We start from the raw sequence: 27153 nt of genomic DNA, 5'->3' as shown, positions 1-27153 counted from the left end.
TGAGTCACGAAGGTTGGCGTCACCATGGAAGCAGTCGGTTTGTGACAAGCTACGCCATTTTGCTGCCTTGTAGCTACAGATAGAATCGCAGCGAACATATTATTATGGAAAGCATCAGAGCCATATAATATCAGCGGAGTAACGGTTTTGAACATCTACTGAAGGAGAGTGGAGCAGGATACTGTCGGTAACTCCTGTTCTATTACCGAATAGAATTGGACTGTGCGCGTTTGCTCAAGACGTCTACTGATAACAGCATCACTTACTGCATATGAGGTCTGAATTCCAGTTCTAAAGTTAGCAGCTAATGAGGTTGTTAGCTAAATATCATGGTTAACTGTATTATAGCTTTCACGATGGTCAGTTAACGTTAAAGCTAGCTGGATAAACTTTCTGACGAACCATTAGCTAACTAGTCTACGGCATGGAGGACAATGTATGTGGTTTGGCATGTTTCTACACGTCAAAGTGTAACGTTAACGTTACTTAGGCAGTCATGATTAACGTGGCTAACGATGCAGTGCATAAGTTGGTGAGCTAACTTAGCCTGTTAACAAGCTATATCCAGCCAGTTAGCTTAAGTTGGAACAGGAATGTTTTAGGGAAATGTCGCATACCGCAGTGCCTTTATTTAAGCAAACAGCTTTCTTGACAACTAAAACAGTGTCTCATATGTTGGAGTACATTTCTTTCAACAGCGAAGGAAAGAACACAGTCTGTGGAATATTTTTTGTTCTTGAGTTAACGTTAGACCTAACATTACAATCATTGCGACGGGAATGTGACAACATAATCGGTGTTGAGGATACACTATCTGGCTACTCATGTCAGCAGGCGTGTTGCCAGGTTAAGCTGTCACTGGAATGTGCTTTAGCCATTTAAATGTAAATCAATGAAAGTTACTGCCCTTGACTTGCTTGCAGCTGACAAACCGATAAATAGAACATGCTTTTCGAATACTCAATAGAAGACGTTGTATACAATGTAGCAAGTGTATTTGACTATTTGTAACAGTTCCTGAGTAGCCTACGCATGCCTCTTAGCGTCCAAAGAGAACATGGAGTAGGCTAAGTGTCCAAAATCCTTAACACAGGAAACTAAGCAGGACTGTCATTGTCGCTCTATTAGATTGGATGCATTCAACTGGACCAGACTAAGCAGTCCTTCCTCGCCGAGATGCCTTACATAAATGTGAATGTTTCCATGTTGAAATGAGGTAGCCATATGTGCTTGGCCAAGATGGTTGTGAACCTTGAACAGAGCCCCAGTCCTGTTGTATCCTTAGCTCCTAAATTATGACTGGGCTCCCATCAGAACAATCAATAATGATTTATGGATTAATACCTCAGGAGTTACATAATCAGCTCCTGGACCATGACAACTACCAGAACAGAACAAATGGGGTGGAGGAGCTCAAAAACATTCTGTTTGAGTTGGACTTGAAGCCAGTTCCGTCTGACAGTATTGTGGAATTCATTGGCTTTTTACGCAAGCTACTGGACGACAGCAACTTCAAAGTCTTGTATGGCACTTTACAGGTGATAAACCTTCTGGTTCAGAAATTAGACTATAATGTAGAGAAATATTGCAAACAGATAGTTGTTGTTGTTCTCAAAACCCTGGGTGACACTCGTGCTGTCACCAGGAATGAGTACATGAACGTTTTCCGGCAGCTTATGAGAATTGTAGGCCCACAGAAGGTCCTGGACCTTGTGATCGGACACCTCAGACACAAAAACTCAAGAGTGAGAGAAGATGTTCTTAACATCATCACTGCGGCCATGCTCACCCACCCAAGGAAAGACTTTAACATTCCCAGCATTTGTTTTGAAGTGGCCCCGTACTTGGCTGACAGCAAGCGGAAAGTGCGACATGCTGCCCTGGAGCTCTTTGCTGTCTTTGACTACTGCCTTGACACTGGGAAAAAGCAGCCGCTGATGAAGGCAATTGACAGAGTGGAACTCACGGCCGATGTAGAGGGTCTTATGGCAGCTGTACAGGCGAGAAAAGCCAGACACGTGCTCCCACGGCTCTCTGCCGAGGGCACAATCGAATATGCCTTGGTCATACCCAAACCTGGACAGAGACGCTCAACCCAGTTTGGCTCAGGGGCGGATGTGGATTGGGTCCTTAATGGCGGGAGAAGCAGCAGTGCCCGGAGTCAGAGGACTGAGCCAGACACGGACCGTCTGTGCGGATATGGGAGCCTGGGCTCCCTCACTGACGACTTCCCCCTGCAGAGGAGAATCGTGAGCGCGGGCAAGGGAAAAAACAAGCTACCCTGGGAAAGGACCAGCTTGCCTTGTGCGCCGGACCCACAGCCCTCCAGTCTGTGCAATGGAAAACCATCTAGCCAGGTATGGTATTGCCTTACTCCCCCACTAGCATCAAATCTATATCCATATATCTATATGTATATCCATATCCATATCTATATCTTTCTTTTCAGTCTGATTTATGCTACTCAGGCTTAGCTTAGCTCCCTGATGTTTCCTCAGTAAAACTTGCAAGGTAACTCACTAGCTGAAGGGAGTCGTCTTGAAGGAGGAGAGAAATGGAACCTATTGAAATATAGGCTACTGTGTGCTTCTGTATTAGCATATAGGTATTGGTAAGATGCTAATGCAAGTGCTTGTGCAATGACCTTTACAGGTGTCACAGATGAGCATTTCAGATGCCTTGAGCAGCTCTAAAAATACCCATGCAAATCAGCACGAGCGGCAACAGGCTCTCCATACTCACTGATTGTCTCTGGGGCATTCTTTGATTAGACACGGCCGCCTCCATCCACTTCAGGCATCATGTATGATTGGTTTCTCTTGATTCTTGTCAGTCCCACGGTACCAGCCGACTTTCATCTCGCTGATTAGAAAGCTCTAGTAGGCTGTGCATGACCAAGTGTGTCTCTGCCTCCCTTGGGAAGATTTTGCCATTTTCCATACTGCCATGAGGGAAGAATAAAGCCCAACCTTTTTGAAGTGTGTGGAGGTCTGCTTTGCAAGGGGGCAAATTGTGCCAGTCCAGTGTTTGTTCAAGTATGTTGTAAGACTAGCCTTTTGCATCCCTTTTTACATTTGTAAAGAAAATGGCTACAGAATGTCCTCTTAAGCCAAGGTTCCTGTTTTCACTTGATTGTGACTATTGTGTTAGCTACCATTTGTCAGGAAACTCTTAGCCCTGACCATACCCCCTGCTAAGCCTGTCCACTCAACTGCTAGAAACTGAAATGTAACTTGCAAATGACAAATGATGATGTATTTATGTTTGGTATCATTTTTAATGTCTCAGTGTGAGAAGTAAGAGGGTCTCAATTGTAAAAAGTGTATATCTGTTTTCTGTGATCTGGGAGAAAATGGTACATCTTCTGATGGAAAAATCCCACCACCTTTTGGTGATCTGAAAAGGATACCCTGCTGAGACTGGGGTCTCCAGGTTTGAATACTGTCTATATGTTAATTTCTGCCTTGTAATGTAATGCAAGATGCCCCTGTTCTGGCTGGATACTTAAGGGTGTTGAGAACCCCATTCTGGGAGTTTTGCCTGCTTCTCAGGACTCCCACCTTATGTGTAGCTGAATCTGATAGGAAGCCTTCTGCTTCTCAGAGCATTCAATCGTGTATAGTTGATTGTTACATTGCCTTGAGGTTTACCATTTACTGTGTTTAATATTGATTCATTGTAGTGTATGATTATCCCTGATACTACAATAAATTGTTGATTAAATATTGATTAACAATCTGAAATGTTTTCTCCTGTGGTTACGGTAGTAGCCTAACAACATTTGGTAGAGAGATAATTCTTTGAGAATACATATTACGGATTGGTGATTGATACTTTACAACTGACGGTAGATATGTGGTTGGTATTTAAAATATAAATGGAGTCAGATAGTCAACTAATAATTAATAGTTCAACTAAATCTCATTGAAGCGCCGGATAAGACACGTATTTTCTGGGAATTGTGTTACAATTTCCCGGCTTTCAATGTCAGTGATGCCAGTCCAAGCCAGCTGGTGGCTTGCCTGCTGGCAGTGCCACTATTGAGCAAATACATGGGGAGAGGTAGTGCCAGTGTGTGTGTGGCATCTTTTAATCCATCAGCACGACAACATAATGACCACAATCATTAGTATGGACAAAAGTCCCTGACATGGTTTTGTGAGGGCAAGCTCTGTGACCTCACCCGGTGGCAGTATCCTGTTCTGTCCAGTCTTTCCTTGTAGGTAGGTCCCCTACCGCTGCGTTCTCACCTATCAAGTGATCAGTGTGAGTAGCTTGTCTGTTGGCCCACACAGGGCTCCATTTCTTGAGCAACCTTGACAAAGTTGAGCACTTCTGTGGTTGCTATGAGACAGTAAGGCAGTGATCTTCACTATTTTTTTCACAAGAGCCACATTGGCAGTGCAAAATCAAAAGGAGAGCCACTTTTACGACAACATACTAAGTCACCTTTGCAAATGTGCATTTCTACATATAAATTGGACGTCCCACAAAAAAAGAAATAACACAGCCAATACAGCTAAATATACAGCCAAGGCTTAATAACTTCCTTTCACCTTCATTGTTTGGGTGAAGGGAGAAGTATAATTCAGGTGTTTACATTTTTGTAGTGCAGTATTGTATGTTTATGAAGCACATTTGAAAAAATATATTGGCTGTGTTACCACATAGCCTACAGTGGGTCCCATTTAGAAATGGCCACTTCACTCGCGCTTTCCGTGATTCACACAGCTGAAATGTATGACAACTTATCGCCACAAGGTGGCAGTTTAAGTCCGCTGTAGCATTGCCGGTAAACAGGGCAGCGGAAAGGCGTTGCAAGTGGCAGTGAGATCACCTAGTTGAAGTCATACAGTAGACTAGGCTAAATCAGAGCCTACTTTTGTTTTTTATCAAGCTGGGGCCAGAGATGATGGCCTTTGGCGAACAGTTTAGGCCTACTTAAAATGAGTAAAACCAACTTGGGCGAAATCTCGTCAAAGCTGCATGCGACCCACCAATTATAGCTTGACGAGCCGCGCAATGAGTAACACTGCAGTAAGGGATGTCAAGAGCTTGTGATGAAAAGCCACTTCTCTCTTCTATGAATGTGGTAGCTGAAGGTGAAACGGCTCTTGAAAATGCTCTCTAGAATAAATCTATGGACAGGCATAACATGTTGTGTGAGATGAATGAAATATATAAGCTTATATATATATATATATATATATATATATATTTTTTTTTTCTTTCTTTTTCCAAGAATCTTGTGGTCCTGTAGTCTCATGTAAATTACTATGCAACAAGTTGAGCTTTCAAACTGTCTGTGTGGAGTTTACAGTGAGGAAAGAAAATCAGATGTGTGTTGTCTCTCCAAAGAATTACTAGATGTATCGGGTGGCATGGTGCCCAGATTGTGTGAAGGGTCTCCAGGGAGGGCCTCCTGTCAGGGTGATGAGCCGGCCAATCAGACAGCCAAGGTGTCAGGTTACACCCTCCCACAATGCGCAGAAGGGATTGGTGTGAGGAGTGTGTTTGTGTGGGGAGGTGTGGGCAGAGGGTATCCAGTTCATCTTACCATTCTCCCGGATCTCCCCTCTGCCCCAGGTTAGGGTTGAAGTGTTAGAGGATAAATGTGTGTGCATCCTCAGTCTCATGGATATGGTTATGAACAAATCTTGTACAACAGGGAGGAATGGAGCTTTCTTTTATATTTTGTTTTGGAGTCATCTCAAGAGCTCTAGCAGTCATCTTATGGTGCCTGGACTGACAGGACTGTTAAGTTGCCAATAGTGTCATCCTTAGGTCTGACAAATCCTTTAGAAAGATTCACCTCTACCGCAAAATCGCTTAGCTCTAGTCTCCTGGTCTACCCTCAGGTATCGAAATGGTTTGCCGGAGGACTGTATGTTTGCTGCAGACACAGTCTCCAAGCAACCACAGTGCCTCCCAATAGGCTTAACTCTGGTGTGGCTGGAAAACAGGCAAAGAAAGATCCATGAGACGATATGGCGCCAAAAGTAGTGGGCTTAATGGGGGTGTGGGATGTCCAGTAAAGTGTTCTGGCAGTGTACTATTGATTAAGACGCTGTCAGTTTGATGGTGTACGGACATATCCATCTCATGTCCGCTTAAAGCTCCCCCAGACCAATGGCTTTTCTTTGCAACCCATGGTGTGATTTTTTTTTTTCCCTATTGGGTTCTATTGTAAACTAGGCTGTGCGTGTGAATATTTCATGATCAGGTCGTATGAGATTCAAGGTTGCATTCAGTGGTAAATGAGCACAAAATGAGAGGTCGGCTCTCGTTTCAGACATTTCAATGGGCGAATAGACAAAAGAACGACAAGCTGGAGGCCTCAGGGGGCTGCTCACGTCTCCTGGAAGACAACATTATCAGAGAAAAGCATGATCCCATCAGCAATAATACATGAGTGATTCAGTTTCTGGTTGTTGTGTGTAAGCCTATAATACATGTAGTCTGATCATAGTTACTTGATAATGACAATATAACACAACAAAGGAAGAACAACTCCTGACTGGCTGGTCCCTCAAGGTGATGAGAGTGTGTCATGAAGTTGCATGACCGCACAGGAGATTATGTAATAATAGTGATCCAGTACTTCCTGGAGTCCCTTTCATGTACAAGGCTTGTCTGTTAATAGACCTCTTTTATGTTAATCTTGCAGATTAGCAGCAGTGATGACATGCTCTCCTCCTATTCCCCACACCGGGGGACGTGTGTCTCCAGCTTTGGTGAGTCTATCTGAACTTTTCTCACTCTCTGTAGTTTTCTTTTTTTTTTTTTTCTTTGTTATGAACAAATCTTGTACAACAGGGAGGAATGGAGCTTTCTTTTATATTTTGTTTTGGAGTCATCTCAAGAGCTCTAGCAGTCATCTTATGGTGCCTGGACTGACAGGACTGTTAAGTTGCCAATAGTGTCATCCTTAGGTCTGACAAATCCTTTAGAAAGATTCACCTCTACCGCAAAAATCGCTAGCTCTAGTCTCCTGGTCTACCCTCAGGTATCGAAATGGTTTGCCGGAGGACTGTATGTTTGCTGCAGACACAGTCTCCAAGCAACCACAGTGCCTCCCAATAGGCTTAACTCTGGTGTGGCTGGAAAACAGGCAAAGAAAGATCCATGAGACGATATGACGTCAAAAGTAGTGGGCGACTGGGGGTGTGGGATGTCCAGTAAAGTGTTCTGGCAGTGTACTATTGATTAAGACGCTGTCAGTTTGATGGTGTAATGGACATATCCATCTCATGTCCGCTTAAAGCTCCCCAGACCAATGGCTTTTCTTTTGCAACCCATGGTGTGATTTTTTTTTTTTTCCCTATTGGGTTCTATTGTAAACTAGGCTGTGCGTGTGAATATTTCATGATCAGGTCAGATGAGATTCAAGGTTGCATTCAGTGGTAAATGAGCACAAAATGAGAGGTCGGCTCTCGTTTCAGACATTTCAATGGGCTTAATAGACAAAAGAACGACAAGCTGGAGGCCTCAGGGGCTGCTCACGCTCTCCTGGAAGACAACATTATCAGAGAAAAGCATGATCCCATCAGCAATAATACATGAGTGATTCAGTTTCTGGTTGTTGTGTGTAAGCCTATAATACATGTAGTCTGATCATAGTTACTTGATAATGACAATATAACACAACAAAGGAAGAACAACTCCTGACTGGCTGGTCCCTCAAGGTGATGAGAGTGTGTCATGAAGTTGCATGACCGCACAGGAGATTATGTAATAATAGTGATCCAGTACTTCCTGGAGTCCCTTTCATGTACAAGGCTTGTCTGTTAATAGACCTCTTTTATGTTAATCTTGCAGATTAGCAGCAGTGATGACATGCTCTCCTCCTATTCCCCACACCGGGGGACGTGTGTCTCCAGCTTTGGTGAGTCTATCTGAACTTTTCTCACTCTCTGTAGTTTTCTTTTTTTTTTCTTTCTTTCCTTCCTATGTGCATGCCATCTGCCTTCCCTCCTTTCTTCTTTTCTTGGTTGCCTCTCCTCTGTTGATTTTGCATACCTTCTTTCTGGCTTCCCGGCTTGCTTGCTTGCTTGCATTCTCTCGTTTCTCTCTTTTTGTCTCAGTCTATCACTATTCCACTCTTCTGCAGTCTCAAGTTCTCTCTCTGCAGTGCACCCCCATCCCCACAGAAACCCTCGTCCCTCCCCCTCCTTTTTTCTCCCTCCTCTCCCTTCTTCCCCCATGAGCTGCAGTTGACAGATAGCTGTCAGTGCTGAACTCCACGACAAAATTAAACTTCCTGAATTGGATTAGCTGGCTGAGTCCGAGTAGCCTCACGCTACTCTACTCCTCTCTTTGACGCTGGTATTGCTGGCAGCTCTTAAACTGATTCCAGTGGTTGCAGATCAGCAAGACTGCAGGTGGCTCGTGGAAACATTGGGGGCATTTTGTTGCAGCACTGATTTGGCTCAGGGCTTCTTTCTTCTTAAAGGAGAAGTAAAGGAGATGTTTTTTTTTTTGACCTGGTAACAATTTTTTAGATAATTTAGATAATAATGTTTGATAACTTTAAATTTATTTGTAGGATATTGCTTGTTCACAACTTGAGCTATGTATGCAAAGAAACAGAGTTCAGAGTCTTTTTATTAGTATTATTTCATTTGAGCTACATTTTACACTGATATGGCATGATGGCAACATAAACACAGCTAACAATGGTATTAAATTGCAGTAGCCTATGATTAAATGTAATGGGATATTCAACTAAGGTAGACTGCTGTTGTTCACAGCACTAAGCTATTTATGGTTGATATACTCCAGTGTTTCCCATACATTGACTAATCTGTGACGGGGCGCCACGAAATAAAAATCGGCCGCAACAGATTAATATTCTATGTTTAATTGAATTGAATTTAAATTAAAATATAAGGTCAAATCCTTGCATTGCCATTGAGCTTCATTTTTTACGCACGCAGCCTTTCCTTGCCCCGCCCCGCTCTCTCTCGTAGCCCGCTGCCCCTCCTTTGCATGTGCATTTAACAAAATATTCACGATTGTTGAAGGATTGTTGTTGCCACATAGAAGCATTGCATATAAGACGTCTGGCTAAATTGCTATTAAATCCGCTTAGCATCGTGACCATGCTGCAAAAAATTGTTCAAAACTGCTGCATTGAAGTTAACTCTGCTAAGGTCTTATCACAACATAGTTTAGCCTCTTCAATGTAACCTACTGTTTGGATGTCGAATTTAGCATGCTTAGCCAACTTACAGCTGCTTGTCAATTTCGCTGAAGGGCTCATTTTATTGACTTTGACACTGAATGTTTGCAAAATCCCGATGTAAATGGAAAAGTGTTTTCCAAAATTCAAAAGTGCTTGTCCCAAGGAGAAGTACGTGAACCTTTATTTTAACTATGTAGCCTTTCAACTGTGTTACAATTGCAAGGGTTCCCTCAAACGTCTTAAAGTGACAGATACTCAATTAGACCTATACACTACCAAGACGATCTTAATACCACCCCAATCCCCCTTTGTCCAAGTCCGCTACCGCCACAAATTGAATCCAATTCTGTGGGAAACACTGTAGTCCGAGTCTCTGGCCCTCTCTTAGAGCCAGGCATAGTGAGCTGGCCCTCGGAAGAAAAAGTTTGGGGACCACTGAATTAGAGCCTTGCTTCATTTTTGACAAATATGATGGCTGTATGCTAAAAACGCAGCGCAGACCGACTTCAAGGCTATGATACTGTTACACTTAGTTGCCTTGTGATGCCTTTGTATGTCAAAAAAGTTTCACTGCGCAGACAGAAAAAACTGGCTACCATTAACTAGAACGTAGGCCACATTCTGCTGCTAGCACAATATATAGAGAAATTATATGTAAGTGCAGATAAGCAAAATGTGACCGTCTAACCATTGGCTAGATATTGAGGTTGGTGATGGATGACTGAAATGAGACTCTATCCTTGGTCCTCTATCTCTATTCTCTACTGCTTGTCAGAATGGCTCGAAATGGCTACCCAAGTGTGAGTTGCTGATTATTATTGAGAAGAATCCCAGAAACTCCTTTACTGGCTAGCATCTGCATGTTCAACATTCTTTCTAAGAGAACTATGTCAGGCAAAAGGCTGTGGTTGACCCCTTCTAGAGACCGCAAATTGTATTCATTCAGAACTGTCTCCCAGGAAACCACGACAGTCATCTGTGCTTTTGACTTTGGTGGTGGTGGGGAGGGGGTTGGGCTGTAGCCATGGTCATTTTATCTGGGAGCTCAAGTCAGAGGGAATGATCTAGCTCAAGCTTAATGGAGTATGGCCTAATCATGCACTGTCCACAATTGTAAGCTATGGATAGACTTGGACATGGTCTGATTGGTCTTTATGTGAAAATTCCCCTCTGAAATCCAATTAATCCCACATACCTGACAAGTCTGAATAGGCTGTGATTAGATCGAAGTGCAGTGCTTTTTTATGAGGACTTGTCTGTGTCAGTCATATAGTAACATGGCTCTATTTGCATTTGTCATTTCAGTCTTGCCCCGGGCGACTGCTTTGCGCTTTGGTGTTGTGTGTTATGTAACCTGGTGGTGGGCTACAGCTGCAATAGCAGGTTATCAGTGACAGTTGGGTGTTTGATTGCAAATCTACATTAAGAGTAGGCTTTTATGGAATAATTAGTGAGAGACTGTTTCTCATGGCAGTGACGGAAGTTGTTAATGCCTCATAATTGAAAAGAGCAATGTGTGGGTGTGTAGTGTGTGTGTGTTGTGTGCGTGAGTGCTTGTGTGTTTACATGTGTGTGCGCGTGCGTGTTTAGTGTGTGCATGCCTGTGCATGTGTGTGTGTGTGTGTCGTGTGTGCATGCCTGTGCATGTGTGTGTGTGTGCGTGCGTGTGCATGTATGTGTACTGTAAAACGGTGTATGCGCTTTGCTAGTGCGGCGGTCATAATAACTGCAGTCACTATTCATAAGGGTGGTTTAAAATAGGCCAGTCTTGGCCATGTAGTGTTGTGCCAGCCGTGTGTTTGACAGCGGTTCTGATGAAAGGCATGTTGTGAGGAAAGGCGGCTGCGTGAAGGCAAGACTGGACTTGACTCCTTTACAGCTCAGCAGCAGGACACAGCAGGAGCCTCTGTCCCCAGCCTGGGCAAACACAGAGCGCACAAATCAAATATCCCCTCTCCCCACTGGCCACCTGTAAAACAAGATTGTTTTCCATTTCATCACATCCCGAGAGAGGGAATGAGGGCTCATTTGACCTGGGTGACAAGTGAGGTTTACACTGGCTAACAGGCAGCCATTTCAATTACAGCCAAACTCCAATAATAATTTAACAATCACTTGGATTATTAAAAGCAAATTCTTCTTAACATCTGAAGGACTTCTTTTTACAGGAAGGAAATCTAGTTAAAATGTAGTTAAAACATTTTATTTTCTAAAGTACCGGTAGGTGGTATCTGTTCAAGTTCTTTAGCTGAATGGGTTAGATAAAGGCTTTCTTTAAAAACACACTGAGCTGGTGGCCTCTTGTTCATCCAGGATCAGGAGAGTTGGCTCCATCGTCGGGGAGATGGGAACGCCTGGGAAGGCTACGTCGGAGTGGGAGCCTGGATTCCGACCCAGACATATTCAAGGCTGCCCTTTCCAGCAATGCTGAGAGAGGTGAGAGCAGAGGAGTGTTGGTCCTGTCCAAACTAATCCAATAGCTTACCTCTAGGTGCTGTTGTTCTGACAGTAGTCTAGTACCAATAATAAAATCAGATGAACAACATTTACATTAGCATACCGAGAGCTCCCTGTGTAAAGCATGTTGCCTGTAGCAGAACTTTATGCAGTGGGAGGATAATTTCTGGTTATATGTAGGTTGCTTTGGATACAAGTGTCTTCTAATAGAGTAGTAAAGTGCATGTTTACCATACACCGATCCACATAATGCCTCAGATTGGATAGGCACAGCATAGTCTCAATACAATAAATCAAATCAGCTCCAGCTACAGTCTCTTGGAGCAGGAAGGGTGTGAATTTTGCTTGTTCCTTTTACATCAGAAGTATATTGAGAGAATGTTCCATCTTTTCAGTGTTTCCCAAACCGGGTCGCCTCCTGTCAGGCAACCCCAGCGTGGAGCGGACCTTCTCCCTGCCCTCCAACCCCACGCCCACTGGAACATTCCTGCTGCCCTCCTACCCCTTGGCCTCCCTGCCAGGGGGTGTCCTGACCCCCACCCTGTCCCGCCGGCATCGAGCTGACTCGTCCCTCTCCATGTCCAACACCTGGCCCAACAAGAGAGAGATCAGCCCCCACCGCCGAGACACCAGCCCCTGGAGAGACTCCACTGGTATGAACACAAGCAGCTCCAACACTGATACAACTAATCTAGTGTTCCAGTCCCAGCTGTGTGAGGACAGAGGGCTGACCGCAGTCTCTATGGCTCATTGTGGCCAGCTGTGGTTAGTGCTACGGACTTGTAACCGGAGGATTGCCGGTTCGAGCCCCGACCAGTAGGAACGGCTGAAGTGCCCTTGAGCAAGGCACCTAACCCCTCACTGCTCCCCGAGCGCCGCTGTTGATGCAGGCAGCTCACTGCGCCGGGATTAGTGTGTGCTTTACCTCACTGTGTGCTGAGTGTGTTTCACTAATTCACAGACTGGGATAAATGCAGAGACCAAATTTCCCTCACGGGATCAAAAGAGTATATACTTATATACTTATACTTATACTTGACCTGTGCTTAAGTGTACACACAACTAAGTGGATATCAGTGTGATGTCTTCAAGGTTATTTGTTTTTATTAGGTGTTGTACTGTGTGTATGTGTGTTGTATGTGGATCTGCTTGTATGTATATGGGTTTTCTCACTGCCTGTGTATGGATATGTTTTTGTGTGTGTTGACTGCTATCTCTCTATTTCTCTCTCTCTGTTTGTCTGTCTCATTCCTTCTTTCTCTTCCTCTCACTCGCCCACCCACAGGTGAGGTGTTGTCCAGCAGGTGCTCCCCGCTGCCACTGCGAGCCTCTCTGGTCAGCTCATCGTCCACCTCCTCCTTCCGCCAGGCCCTCAGCAGCTCCAGGCCCGTCTCCTCAGTGTCCCCCGTCTCGCCCGTCACCCCCACCGGCCTGGTGATCGCGCTGCCTGACCGAGGCGTCGCCTCCAACGGCCGGGGAAGCAGCCGCCAGGAGCAGCAGCCCCACGGGGAGAGGGACCTCCATCTGCACCTGGCCAACCTTGGCATGCAAGACCAGGAGGACGAACCCCTCAACCGTGAGGAGGTGAGCACAACTGTCTCTGGTGTGTCACAGGCTTACCGCAGAGTAGCCGTGAACAGGAATGCTTTAAATTGGCTTGATCTGGCCATTTGGCGTAGGGAAAGGTTGTGTGCATGTACTGTACATGTGCATAGAGCAAGTTTTCAGTTTTAAATCAGAAACATGGGAACATGGGAATCTACTTCTTTAAAGGGGAAAATCCGGAGATTTACCTCATTTACTGAAAATAAGTGTTACAAATGTTTGTATTGGCACAGATGTCTTCACTACCATTAATAGTAGTGCCTGTGAATTTCACATATTACAGTTCTTTCTTTCTTTCTTTCTTTCTTTCTTTCTTTCTTTCCTATCCCTCTCTCCATCTCTCCTAGATGCTGAACTCCCTGCGCTCCCTGCGCAACAGCGCTGCTAAAAAGCGGGCCAAGGTGAGCCAGAGTGGCTCAGAGCCGGACCCGGACAGCCCGGACTCTGCAGTCCGGCTTGAGGCACTGGACTCGCCCTCACACACATCCCCCTCCATCACCTCCCCGCTGAGTGAGAGTGGCCTGTCCAGCCTCTGCTCTCCCCCTACGCCCATGCTCAACGGCTCCCAGACCAGGTGGACCTCAGCTCAACCAAACAGACTTACAAGCACATCTACATAAAGGCCCATTCACACCAAGAATGATAACGATAACTATAAACAAATATTGTTCTCGTCAATATGAATGACGAAGTTCACACATAACCTATAACGATAACGGCATGAAGAACGATGTCGTTGGGGATCACTTTCAGAGCGATTTTGAGAACGATAAAAAGCTAATAGCCAATCAGAACCCATTAAATTTTAGCCGTCACATTTATTAACACAAAGAGAGACTTTGTTTATCGTTGTTCAGTGTCAACGCTTTTATCGTTATTGTTATCGTTCTTGGCGTGAATGATCCTATAATACTTTTTTTTTGGATTTCCACATTTACCATTGTTTTTATCCATCACAGTAAAATGTGTACATTACTTAACTTACTTACTATAACTTAAAACACATCACAGTTAAGGTGTACATTCTGTTTCTAGATTCACCTTTACATGTATTCTTTTAGAAGATGCTTTTTGTCCATACACTATGGAAGAGATTCACAAGTACAAACCTACACAAACCTTTCTTGTCAGGTGACTGACATTGAGAACTATTCTTTTTGGAGCATGCTATAATGTGATGTACATTTGTGTGCAGCCCAGGAAACTCCGCCACAAAGTCTCGCCCTCCACGTGTGTCCTCCGCTAAACAGAGGCCTGCTGTTTCCATGGAGTTTACCTCTCTACAAGGTACAGAGCGAGCAGACCTTTAAGTAGCACAGCAAACACAGCACATTATTTACTGCTTATGCTGACCCCTGGCACGTGATGGGGCTGAAAAGTCTGTAGTATGATAATACATCTGTTCCCCTGTGAATCTCTTCCCAAGCTATGCTGCCTAAAGATAAAGGCCCCTCAGAGGTGAGTGTGGTTGGCCAGAGGCTGACCTATCACAACGGACCAGCGGAGTCCGAAGAGGATTGGAGCAGGGAGATGTCTCCACTCACTAGCAGACCGGCAGGACGAGAGCCCATTAGAGCTCTCAGGCCAGCTAAAGGTGAGTGGCCTCACAGCACACAGGGATGTCTGATCATCTAGATTACTCTTTTTCTCTGTGATATTGGCAGGAGGCGGAGATGAAAGTGATTTTAAAGCATTGGTAAAAAAGTATCTCTGCGATTTCAGTTAAAAATTGAATGATTTACTTTTGAGTTCATCTGTAGCAATTGTTTGTATGTGTTTGTACAGATCTTAGCATAAAGAAAGTGGTAATTTAATTGAAGGTGTAAACGGTCGTGGTTGTTGTCATTGATATTTGTAAGTATGTTGTCCATCTTTCCTTCTCCAGCCCCGCAGATGCTCAGCAGCTCCAGCAGGGCCTCTCCCGCAGGTGACATGCCTGAAGGTGTGGTCGGCAAAGGTCAGTCCCTGGTCATAGTCTCACATGTCACTAAGTTATTTATGCCACCTCTGATAAACAACATACAGGCATACAGATAAAAGCAATGACCAACTCTATAACATTTCAGTTTAGTGTGATGCAGGCAGGCACTATTGAGTTGATAGCTGGGTTGTGCAAAATTCGAATTGCAATTCTGCTTCCTGTTTGCTTCTTCAATTGAAGTGCAAGTAAAATTCAAAAAATTAATTGGAATTTAAGAGACAGTTTCAATTCAGTTCTGGAATTTTGCACAAGCCTGGTTGATAGTGCCAAACACAAAACAGTTTTGCATAACTGCATTCTGCCACAAATCAGCCATTTAAGCTGCTTTACACATGTCGTTTTGGCGAACAGTGATACTGAGTCATGTAAAAATGTGTGATATTGTATTTTCTGCTTTAGAAAGTAAGTCTGATTCACACTTGTGCTGCCCCCCTCTGCAGGTGTGTTTGGGCCAGTGCCCCCGTCCAGTGGCCCAGGTGTGCCTTCCTCGTCCTCTGAGCTGGGCGACTCCACGGGCCGGGTGTCCTGTGATCCTCCGGTGGGCGTGTACGGGCATGCGGTACCGGGCAGCCAGCAGGACTCTGAGATCAATGCAGACTCGGAGGATGCAATGGTTAGTCCTAAAGTGATCCTGGGAACTACACTGTCTGTCTGTATTACCTCTGAGGAACATTTGTTGAAGCAGGATTCATGTTTTGACAGTTTTCTATAAAGGTTTTGAGTTTGGCGTCATTCAAAGATCTTTTCTTATGTTTTAATTTTGACAGTGTAGGCATATATAAGATATATATCACTTTAAAATATCAGACATAAAGTCTAAAGTTTCTTTCAATGGGGTATATTGACACAATTAAATGAAAACAATTAATAAAGTCTTTAGAAATGTGTGAAATCAGTGCTTGAAAATTACTGAATGTCACTGCAAAGACACCGTTTTTCCCCACAGTTTTGTAGGCTGTTCTTTGTCAGTGAAAACACAAAAAGTGATTCTTCACTACTCCCTGTGTGTGCAGGAGAGAGTGAAACTGTCCAAACTCGCACGGGACAAGATGCGCCAACATCGCCTGGATCAGCAGGATGGTCCCCAGCCTCCAGCGGACCGACAGAGAACGGAGAGGATGAGGCGCTCCAGAAACATCATTACCGAGAGCAGTACAGAAGATTCTGGAAACCTGCAAGGTCAAGTTCAACTTAAAATTCCTTATGAAAAATTGTGTTCCAAGTCACACACTTTTATTTTCTGACCAACCACTTATGTCTTTGAGTATCATCTAACAGTAAATGCAAATGGTTAGCCTTGCAGATGATCAGAATGCCAGTAGTGTCGTATCAGTGAAATCATTCCGCTCTCACTTGCAGACTTCCAGCTGAATGGCAGTATGGTGGTGTCCGCAAAGTCTGACTCCCCACAGCATGACGCCACCCCCAGCCCCACCAGTCCTCCAGGACCCCAGAGTCCCATCAAGTGTTTGAGCCCCCCTCACCAGCCCAGCCCCCCGACGGTGCCCCCCACCTCCAGGAGCACACTGCCCCGACGGAGGAGAGCGCCCAGCCTCACCAGGGCCAGGCCAATACTCTCCCAGAGCACAGGTGAGCGTGACGGAGAACACAAGAACAGCATTAAAAGCGGACTCCAGTTTACTACACCCCTAAATCTTTTCTCTGTTCCTCTAAGATGTCGTTTTCATGAAAATGTATCTTGGCCTCATGGGATTAAAATGGCCAAAACTTAACTTAACATAACGCCTTCTTCCTCATTTTGGGGCTAAGCCCCCTCTCCATCCACTGTTCACTTGCTACTGCCTGATCCTACTCCTTTCCTCTCCTCTCCCCTAGATGAGTTGGCTCCTGGCACCCCCAGTCAGAAGAAGGATCCACAGGAGCAGCCCGAGCTCAGGCCCTTCTCCAAGCCAGAGCTGGCTCTCACTCAGAGCTTCAAGCTGCTCAACTCCGACGACTGGTGGGTGCACTTGGCCTTTGAAACCCATTCAGCCATTAGCCAGATCTGGTGCAGACAAATAAGCCAGACTAACCGTTATAGAACAGAACAAACATGCTACTCCCATCGTTCAAGTAGAGTGTACTCTGATTCACACTAATATGAACTACAAGCACATCAGACAGGCAAAAGCCATATTAATGTCTGGATAAGTGCATTTATTTTGACATTTTGTTTTCTCAGATAACTTATAAGATGTTTGTGTTTTTAGGGAGAAGAAGATTGAGGGTCTGACGTTCCTGCGCTGTCTGTCCGAGTACCACTCTGATGTGCTCTCCAACAGACTTCATGACGTCTGCCTCGCCCTCATCTCAGAGGTGACTCTCCTTTTGCATTAATACAGAGGTCCTCAGTCCTGTCCTGGGGCTCTCCCAAGATGCCTAGACAGCCCTCTGGCCAGGCTACTCCGGACAACCAAACTGAAGCTGAACGTTTGTGGTGTGTTTGCTGTAATGATTAGCCTCCACTATGATCTGGAACTGGCTACATCAGACGTGACAGTGGCACATATGTTTAAGTTGCGTATGTGTGTGTGTGTATGAGTGTGCATGTGTGTGTGTGATCACAGATAGACAGACAGACAGAAATCCAGACACATGGTTGCCTGTTGGAAAAAGCTGAGCCTGCTGGTTCAGGCCTTGAGACTGTGATACCGCTTGCCAGTTGGCAGAGGCTTAAGCAAACATTGGCTAGGGTGTTTAATTATTCTTTGGTTTTACTGACAAATCATCTGGTGTCAATTATCAAGGACTGCACATGGATATACTTATGTCCACATCAAAGTCACCCATCTATTCCGACTGTTGTTTGCATCGATGTTACCTCATTCAAGTGCATTCAGCTAATCAGAATGTTAGTGATGAGTTAATTTGCTTAACTGCTTCACATGTCAGTGGCAGGAAAGAGAAGGACTGTGTACAGTTGTAATTTGGCTTCTCAATAGATTTTCAAGATTTTTTAAATGCTGGCACTTGAAGACACTGTGCAGGCTGTCCATTTGCAAAGTTATCAAGGACTGCGTGTGTAGATACTAATGGCCACATCAAAGTCACCCATCTATATCACCTGCTGTTTACATCACTGTTACTTCCTAGGTCAGGAACCTGCGGTCGGGTGTCTCTCGCGTCGCTGTGGTAACGGTGGGGGAGCTGTTTGCGAAGCTCCAACGGGGGATGGACCAGGAGTTGGACGTGCTTGCCCGGGCGCTTCTACACAAAGCTAGCGAATCAAATGCCTTCATCCGGCAGGATGTGGATGCAGCACTGGACAGCATGGTGCAGCACTGCACGCCGACGCGCACCATGAGCGCCCTGCTCACTGGAGGACTCAGGTAGCTGCCTCCGCCTGCTGACCATGCTGCAGAAGGCACTACCCATTCTAGCTTTCATCCCCTATATTGTCATCAGCTTGTGTTCCTTGTGGTTGTGCATGAAACCTTTGGAATTGGAATTGTATGGTTCCAATTTTGTTCCAGTTTCCAGTTTTTGAAAATGGGAATGGAATCCTAGCTGGCTCTTGCTAACACATAGGCACGTGTGTTGTTGGATTAAGCGGGAAACTAGCCTTGACTCTAATCTCATTTATCTGAGGTAAGCCATTTAAGTTCAGCACAGGGAAGGAACTCAAAAGGCTCAGAAAGTAAAGGGCTTCCAAGTATTTTATGTCAACCATCTGGACTTGACAGTGATTCTAGGCTGTGCTTAATTCAAGTAAACACCCTCTGCATCATTAGCTGGTGTGAATTACTTATTTGTATGTCTTTCAGCTACGATGGTTTTGTTTTTAACAGTGTGTGTGTGTGTGTGTGTGTGTGTGTGTGTGTGTGTGTGTGTGTGTGTGTGTGTGTGTGTGTGTGTGTTTCCACGTAGTCACTTGAATTCAGTTGTGAGGAAGTGCATGGCCCAGCACATGGCCACCCTGGTGGAGAAGATTGGAGCCAGCCGTGCCCTGTCTGGTGGAAAAGACCTGACTGACCGCATCCTTCCTGCCGTCACCAGGCTGGCACAGGACTCATCCCAGGAAGCCAGGTAGGCACTGCCAGCCTTCAAAGGACAGTAGGGAGGAGAAGAGGGGGGAGGGGTGTAGACTTGTAACCTTTGTAGAGCAGGAGTCAAGAGTGATTGCGATCAATCTAAATTTTGCTGAAAATTCCTGTGAATAAACTATTTTAATTGGAATGTTCCAGCTAGTTGCATGTTCTATCCTCATGTGATATGCAAGGGTTTTTGCACTCTCCATTGACAGTGTTACCCCACTGCCAAAGCCACAGATCTGATTAGGTCTAACCTCACAGGACACACACTTCTGTGTGAGTTCACATCCATCACATTCACATGAAATTGTGTACCAAACTGTTCCTAAAATTCATTATGATATTAATTTTGTAGAAACTCTTATTGACATGTTAAAGGTCCCTGAAAGACTTTTTTTTGACCTTTTAAAATAACGTTTCAAAATCCTTTTGAGGGCTATATAAACTCTTAATACACGAATGGCACTTCTGCCTCACTTTTAGCAGGTATCATTGCTTATAAAACAGCCATACCAAAATGTTGGTGGTTGGGTAGGAACACTGCCCCGAAATAGAAATGGAAAAGAGCTGGACCCCGAGAGCAACTCTTCTTTAGTGCTGCTTTAATGTTCGCTCCTTTGACATCGTTTCCTGCAGGTACTTTGGTCGTCGGATGCTGCTGTTTCTGTCTTCACACCGGGACTTTGATAAAATGCTGGAGAAATATATCCCCACCAAGGACCTGGCCACTGTCAGGGATACGGTCTTCACACTAAAAACCAAGGTGCCAGCACCCACGACTTATGTTATAATTATAGATGCCTAAACTCACACACCCACTCACACACCCACTCACACACCCACAATACACACACACACACACACAGTTTGTGTGAGCTTTTGACCACCAGGTGTGATAACCCTAACCTGACTCTCGCCAGATGAATTTTGTTCCGCCTAGCTCCACTCCTCTATCTGGGATCGATCCATTGGAGTGGTGTTTCAGAAGGCTGGGCCTTATCAAAAATCCTTGCATATGATTGGATAAGCCACTTGTCCATCATCTATTGACGTGCTACTTCAACCACTCACATCGAAGCCAACCCGTGACCTGTCACAGTCACTTCTACGCTACGTCACATCTATAAAACTCCCGCCCTGAGTCCTGATTGGCTCTATCATAAAATCTGTTGCCGAAATCACTCTTAACAGAAGCAATCCCAGATGGATGTGAGTGGAGCTAGGCGGAGCTAGGCGGAACAAAATTAATCTGGCAAGAGTCAGGTTATGATAACCCTAGTGTGTCAGCTAAACTCCTGATTCAATTAGGTATTATCCTCTAAATTAACACAGACCCTGGGATAGAATTCTATCTGGCTATTTATATCCTCAATCTTTAAATTGGAGACTTGGCATAAGTGGCAAGTGATTACTTCAGTCAATGCAGACAGTGTTTAAATGCAGCTGCATAGAATGTGCAATTCAAGGCTAGTGTTGCAGCTGTTCATGTTGACATTTACATGTTGTAGGTGTGTGCATTTTTAGTAGTGATGATATTTGGGCCACAATATATGATATTATTGCAGTTCGTTAGATTTTATTGCAATTCCATTGCAGTTAAACTCTGTCATACATTGCAATTCATTTTCATTCATATATTTTGTTTTGTATGCATGGAGTCTTTGTAGCCATCTCACAGAAGCAATATTATCTGAAATAAATAACTCTTGGCACATTTACTGTATTGATATGATATTGTGTTGATATATTTCTCCCACTTTTAATATCTATTCACTTCGATGATGTTGTTGTGTGGTGTTGTTGTGTGGTATGGACAGTGTAAAGCAGGTTGCAATTGCATGTGTTGTTTTCCCAAGCTGAGAGACGCATGCTGTCTGTGTTTATAGGGGCTGGGTGAAATGCCACAGGACACTCCCTCAGCACGTGGGCGACGCTCCCTCCCAGGAAGTGGTACTATCCGAGCCTCGTCTTTGACCAGAGAGCCTCTGTCCAGCAGGTACGGCACACCTTAGCACCCTGTGAACTAGTTTCAGTTGGGTTTTTCATAATTCAAGGCATAAATAATTATTTCATCATGCAAAATCACAAATGGAGCAGTCTAATTAAGGTGTTTAGTTTTTGGTTTCCTTCTGTTGCTAGCTAAAAATCTTGGACCAAGGTGGCTGTGTTGAAGTAGTGAGAGTAGACTGTTTCCTTTTCATAACACCGTCAATGTGTGCTTCCTTTTTTTGATAGGCATAGTATGTCCTTAGATATTTACATTCTGAGTGATGTAATATGTGTGTGTTTTTTTTGTTTTCTTTTGTTCTTGTAGCAAAGACTATGGGCAGTATAGTAGCAAAGGCCAGGCCCACAGCATTGCAGACAAGACCGAGTACATCAAACAGATCACTGGCCTGATGAACTCCAAGGACTTCCGCGAGCGCATCAAGGGCATTGATCAGCTAGTGGGAGACTGTGAATACAACCCAAACCTGGTCATTGGAAGCATGTTTCAGGTAACACCTTATCTCCAAAGCCCTTACAGAAATTGCACTGTTTTTTGTAAATCATGTGGCTGTTGGTTTGATATCACTTTATGATGAATGCTGGTACTCTGTATCCTGTTGCGATATGTTAGACCCAAATTTACAAGGCAAAGTGCAAAGTCTAAAGTGTAATTAAAAGCTGAAATTTTATAATTAGCTACGGTAATTGTATTTGTTAATTTAATACCATGGGCAAGATCGTAAGCACAAACATCGGACAGTTTGCTCAATGCTCCAACATACCACACGATAGTTCATGCATGTGAAAGACACTTTGCTGATTGCCTGACTCTGTACTTTGCTTGTCATTTAAATTAGGGCCTGTTAAGCATAAAATCCTAATCGTTGTGTTTTGATATTCATATCTGATTCCTCAATTTTGTAGGTATTTGATGCCTTCAAGGCACGACTCCAAGAGTCCAACAGCAAAGTCAATTTGTACGCTCTCGAGGCCTTGCCTAGGATCATCTCTCAGCTGAAGGACAATTTGGCTCAAGTGGTTTACATTTTGGTCCCTGCCATTGTTGACAATCACCTCAACTCTAAGAACAACGCCATCTACAGTGCTGCTATCAGTGCCATTGATGAACTTATTCAAAATCTTGGTGAGTATGACATAATGGAGGGTATCCTGTTTATTGTTTGTTTATTCATGTTCTACATAGAAGCTAATATTTTGACCATGTATTGCATAGTTTTACACCTCAATCTGGTGTGTGGTGAGTGTTCTGGCACAGAATTGCTTTCATGCATCACCCAGGTGGTAGCCACAAATTTGCGGTGGTTGAAAAGTTCCCTATTCACAGGAAAAGTGCTTTGAGTGCCTTGAAAAGTGCTATATAAAATGAGACTTGTTGTAGTTGTTTTTAAATGACTTGAATAAAAAGCAGCCTTTTTTGTATTGTGCTGTCCAGTGGAATTAAATTGTCAAGATTCATAAAAGATACATTTATGATTGACATGATTTCAACCTCAATACTGGTTATTACTGTATGTGCTTTCAGACAACTCACTCCTTCTTCAACCGTTCTGCACTAAAGCCCAGTATCTCAGTGGAAAGGCTAGAGTTGACCTTATTGAGAAGGTGGCAGGTACAGTAAATTACTGCATTATGGCATTTCTGAACCAAATGTCTGCAACCACAGCAATAATTAATGTTTTTTTGATTTATCATTAAATCACTAAAGTAAGCCAGTAAGCTTTAAGCAGTGGTTAGAAACTGAAGACACAGTGTACAAATCGTGTCATAGTTTTGATTCACCCATGCATGAAGTCAGCTGATAGCTCCAGTTATGTGTACCAGGTTGTGCTACTTAGAGAAGTCACATAGGAGGACAATTTAGAATGTACCTAGACTATTTGCCTCTGGATCAAGTTTACTTAGCTGTGTTCTGTATTACCTACTGATGGACTGTAACTTAACTTAAACGCCTGTAATGTTGAGGTGTGTTGTTGATATACATGGATCCACTTCTCCCAGAAATAAAATATATCTGTCTTAAATCTTTTCTCTCTGTTTTGCCTTCTGTGTCTCCCTTTCTCCAGATCTGGTGAGGGAGCTGTACCCACGCAAGCCTCAGATGGTAGAGCAGAAAGTGCTTCCGCTGCTCTGGCACCTCCTGGGTGCCTCCACCAACAGCGGCACCGTCCACGGGCGGGGTGGCAGTGTGCGGGCGGCCACCGGCACCCTGTGCCAGGCCCTTTACGACCACATGGGCCCCGCTCTGGCCGAGTGTGCGGTCTCACAGCCCACCAGCACCCACAAGAGCCTGAACGAGCTCCTGAACACCCTGAACGCACCCAACTGAGCCAGTCCTTAGCAGTTTCATTGGAGAAATCCACATAATACCAAACCTAAAACCTACCGCAGGGTGGTGGAGAAACACAGACTGACACAAATGCTGATGTTACTTGAAGACAGAGATGTTCTTGAATTTTTCACAGTGCCTGCACTTTTATTTAGATCACCCCCCTTGGTTTTCTAACATGACAGTAACAATAATTATTCTTATGAATAAACACTTTTAACATGCTTAATGGTGGTAGTGGCCCTGAAGTCAGATATTCCACAAAGAGATAACACTCACCAATAAGAGTTCATCAGGTTGCAAACCTTTTACCATTTTACTCTTTTTGCACTTTGAACAAGTAGGACTTATCATGGTAATTGTTGTCATGAACTTTATTAGCGATCAACATTGTTAAATGATTGTCAGTGGTGTTTTCTTGTGAATTTTTCAGATGTTGAGATAAACTCGAAACACCTTTTTGGCAGAATGTACCATTTTCAAATGCACAAAGAAAACAGGGATACGAGGATGTATATTTTTGATGTTGAAATTGTAATGTGTGATATTTCTAAGACGTGTCTTATACAGTTGTTATAAAGATTTGTGATCGTCAAAATATGTGATGATTGCAGTGGAAAATCCAAAATACTTTTGTACTGTAAAGCTCATATGTGTAATAGCCCAGTATTAGTTTTATCTGTCTAATGTTGCAGTACATAATTTATGTTGTGCTTATCTCAATGGCTCTTTAATTTCCAGTTTTGTGTGAGAATTTCTGTTAAGTCTTTTGCATGACCAAATGAATATATTGACGGGGTGAAAAAAAAGCAACAAAAAAGAAAACTATATTTGTATTTTGTTAAGGATATATTTTAATGTACACAGATGCCTGAATCAGCTTTGGGTGTTAAAGGCTTGTATTTTTGGTGGTCCTAACATTAAGAATATCTTAAATGATTTATACAGACACTTTATGCCCAGATCTGTAATTCTCTGTCAGCATAGTGCCAGTCCTTATAGCCTTAGAAATGTTAAATTATATGGAACTTGTCAAGTGTAAGAGAATAATCTATAATTAAATCGTTTTATTTCTTTAAAATGCTTATGTTGTAGTTCATATTTTGTGTACAAAAATGTGTAATGTATCCACTCAAAGCAGGTAAACAACAAAAAAAAAGGCCGTCAGAATGTAATGTGACGAAGTTGAGCACTTCTAAGCTGCGCAGTTCAGCGCCAACCGACGTTACCGAACATGCTCAGTTACGTATTCTTGTCGCTGACCTATGATGCATGCGACAGCGGCATATTTGACATCAGCGACGGCATCTTGAGTAGTAGAACATTTTAAACCCTTTTCCTATTCACGTTTTCATCTTTACATTAACGAAAGTATATACACTTTTAAGTTTACGTCGGATTAGAGGCTTCTAACAATTTAATTTGTTAGTTAATTTCCAACAACGACAAATTTGAAAAGGACGTTTGCCAGCAAGCTAGACAATGCTAGTATTTGCTAGCTAGAACCAAAGATTGTTAAGGCGGAGCCTTTGCTAGAACTATGTTTTGTAACACTTTTGTGGTGTCTACTAGGCTAGCCAACCAGATAGCTGAGCATCATCGGGTAACGTAGGCGTTTTGTTTGTTAGAATCTAACTGTCAGTCACGACTACGCATTGGAAAAGCTTTCGTCTCCATTATTTTCGTTAATTTACCGTTAGCTGCTAAATATATTTAGGTTGTCACGTCAACCCGCAAGCTTGTGACTGAAAGGAGACCAGGATGACCACCGATATCGAGTATTTTATGTCATATGTAACAAGCAGGTAAAATGAGTGGTGCAAATCAAAAAACTTTATTTCAGACATGGGGTGCCAGTGTACCGCATAAAGTAGCCCCAAATGAAGTCGGGAAGAAGAACCCCGGGCGGCGGAAGGTAAATCAAAATAAAAATTCGCAGAAAGTAACGAAACAGGAAGGCGACAATTCTCTACCTCTTCGTAAATCTCTTTGGGGTGGGATTGGTCAAGGATCAACTGCCAGCTGTACCTCAAATGTAGCAGAGGCAGAAGACGATGATGAGTTGATGTTAGTGGCTGTGTATGAGGCTGAAAAATCTCTTGAGAGTATCGATGGCCAGTATGACATCCAGACTAGCGACACAGCTGTTGTTCCCAGTGCGTTATCTTCGGACTTGCCTGGTTTTGACATCTCTTCTGGCAAAGTATGGATTTATCCCACCAACTACCCGATTAGAGATTACCAGCTGAAAATATCGGAGGCATCACTCTTTCAAAACACACTGGTCTGTCTGCCAACTGGTCTGGGGAAGACGTTTATTGCCTCGGTGGTTATGTACAATTTCTACCGCTGGTACCCATATGGAAAAATCGTTTTCATGGCTCCCACCAAACCCCTCGTTGCTCAGCAAATTGAAGCCTGCTACAAGGTCATGGGCATCCCCCAGGAACACATGGCAGAACTGACAGGTAAGATCAAGAGATTAATTGCATGCATTAAAAAAACGTTTTTCACCATAACATCTTAAGTTGATATCTCCCAGGAAGCACACCTGCACAGCAGAGACGGGAGCTGTGGCGGTTGAAGAGGGTTTTCTTTTTGACGCCACAAGTGATGGTGAATGACCTGTCAAGGAATACCTGTCCTGCCACCCAGGTCAAGTGTGTGGTGATTGACGAAGCCCACAAAGCCTCAGGAAACCATGCCTACTGTCAGGTACACCACAACAAACCAGATGCCATGGAGTAAAATGTATATTAGTTGCTCAATGCAATATTTCAAGTTAAAAAGACAATGACTGTTTTTGTGCAGGTTGTGAGGGAGTTGGGAAACCAGGCACGCCATTTCCGTGTGCTGGCTCTCAGTGCAACCCCTGGAGGGGACATGAAGGTAAGCAAGTCTGCAGCTGTGTGTGAATGCGTGTGAGAGAGTGTGTCAATAGACTGCAGAAACTCTCCTTCTCCTTCCATGTTCCCAGCATCACCTATTGTGAATCGGTAGTTTTTGTTTGGATTAAAATTATTGTTTTATAACATGATGATATCTTAAATTTGTGTGTTAACATGTATTTTTTTTCTGAATACATAGGCTGTGACATCAACACTAAAGCAATTGTACTTGTTAACTTAACAATGGCATCCATAACATATAAGGAAAACACAATAAAGGCCATAAACTAAAGCAGACATAAATCAGTGTATTACAGCTCACTTTGGTATGTCTACATAGGCAGTTCAGCAGGTCATCTCCAACCTGCTCATCTCTCACATTGAGTTGCGATCGGAGGAGAGTCCAGACATCCAGGCCCACTCTCATCAGCGCAGCCTGGACAAGGTGGTGGTCCCACTTGGGGAGTCCTTGAAGGCATACCAGACACGCTATCTACTGGTAGGACACTCTGAGGACTCTTGGATCTGATTCTGTTTCCCTAATAAGTGTCATTCATTAATTTCCTCATTCTGCTGCCCAATTGCTTATTTGCTTGCCCTGTTGGTCTTATCAAATCAGAGCTGTATATAATAGGCTGCTATCTTCGGTAGATCTACAGCTTGGTATCAAA

General features: G+C 43.8%; 2 protein-coding genes across 7 annotated transcripts in view; both read left to right on the top strand.

Annotated features, from left to right (window-relative positions):
- The first annotated feature begins 20 nt into the window (after positions 1-20).
- Positions 21-24675, top strand: LOC125312275 (TOG array regulator of axonemal microtubules protein 1). Its single transcript, XM_048270725.1, has 22 exons — positions 21-2357; positions 6668-6734; positions 11498-11620; positions 12037-12294; positions 12927-13225; positions 13594-13820; positions 14442-14533; positions 14673-14840; positions 15132-15203; positions 15668-15840; positions 16241-16406; positions 16587-16817; positions 17064-17187; positions 17438-17543; positions 18321-18556; positions 19095-19253; positions 19895-20021; positions 21145-21254; positions 21573-21756; positions 22172-22391; positions 22791-22877; positions 23332-24675. Exons 1-22 carry the CDS (start codon positions 1296-1298, stop codon positions 23592-23594), a joined length of 4554 nt encoding a protein of 1517 aa, XP_048126682.1. The 5' UTR covers positions 21-1295; the 3' UTR covers positions 23595-24675.
- A 205-nt stretch (positions 24676-24880) lies between these two features.
- The window catches only part of fancm (FA complementation group M), a 62546-nt gene continuing 60273 nt past the window's right edge, over positions 24881-27153 (top strand). For all 6 annotated transcript variants that reach the window (XR_007191901.1, XM_048228618.1, XM_048228619.1 and 3 more), the window contains exons 1-4: positions 24881-26062; positions 26137-26309; positions 26406-26483; positions 26823-26981. Coding sequence is in view for 5 of the 6 variants with exons in the window: in XM_048228618.1 (XP_048084575.1) it covers positions 25405-26062; positions 26137-26309; positions 26406-26483; positions 26823-26981 (1068 nt within the window). In the remaining variant the exon portion in view is untranslated. The remainder of the gene's footprint in view (positions 26063-26136; positions 26310-26405; positions 26484-26822; positions 26982-27153) is intronic.

The sequence above is a fragment of the Alosa alosa genome, chromosome 19 (genome assembly GCF_017589495.1).
Source record: "Alosa alosa isolate M-15738 ecotype Scorff River chromosome 19, AALO_Geno_1.1, whole genome shotgun sequence".
Classification (NCBI taxonomy): domain Eukaryota; kingdom Metazoa; phylum Chordata; class Actinopteri; order Clupeiformes; family Clupeidae; genus Alosa; species Alosa alosa.
The sequence above is the reverse complement of the archived record's forward strand: the minus strand, read 5'-3'. Positions and strand labels throughout refer to the sequence as shown.

What these genes read in the sequence shown, in the direction of transcription:
- LOC125312275 (XM_048270725.1), top strand. Translation starts at nt 1,296, where the DNA reads ATGACTGGGCTCCCATCAGAACAATCAATAATGATTTATGGATTAATA. An exon ending in GCCTCGCCCTCATCTCAGAG is followed by an intron (nt 17,544 to 18,320) that starts GTGACTCTCCTT and finishes GTTACTTCCTAG; the next exon opens with GTCAGGAACCTGCGGTCGGG. An exon ending in TCTTCACACTAAAAACCAAG is followed by an intron (nt 20,022 to 21,144) that starts GTGCCAGCACCC and finishes CTGTGTTTATAG; the next exon opens with GGGCTGGGTGAAATGCCACA.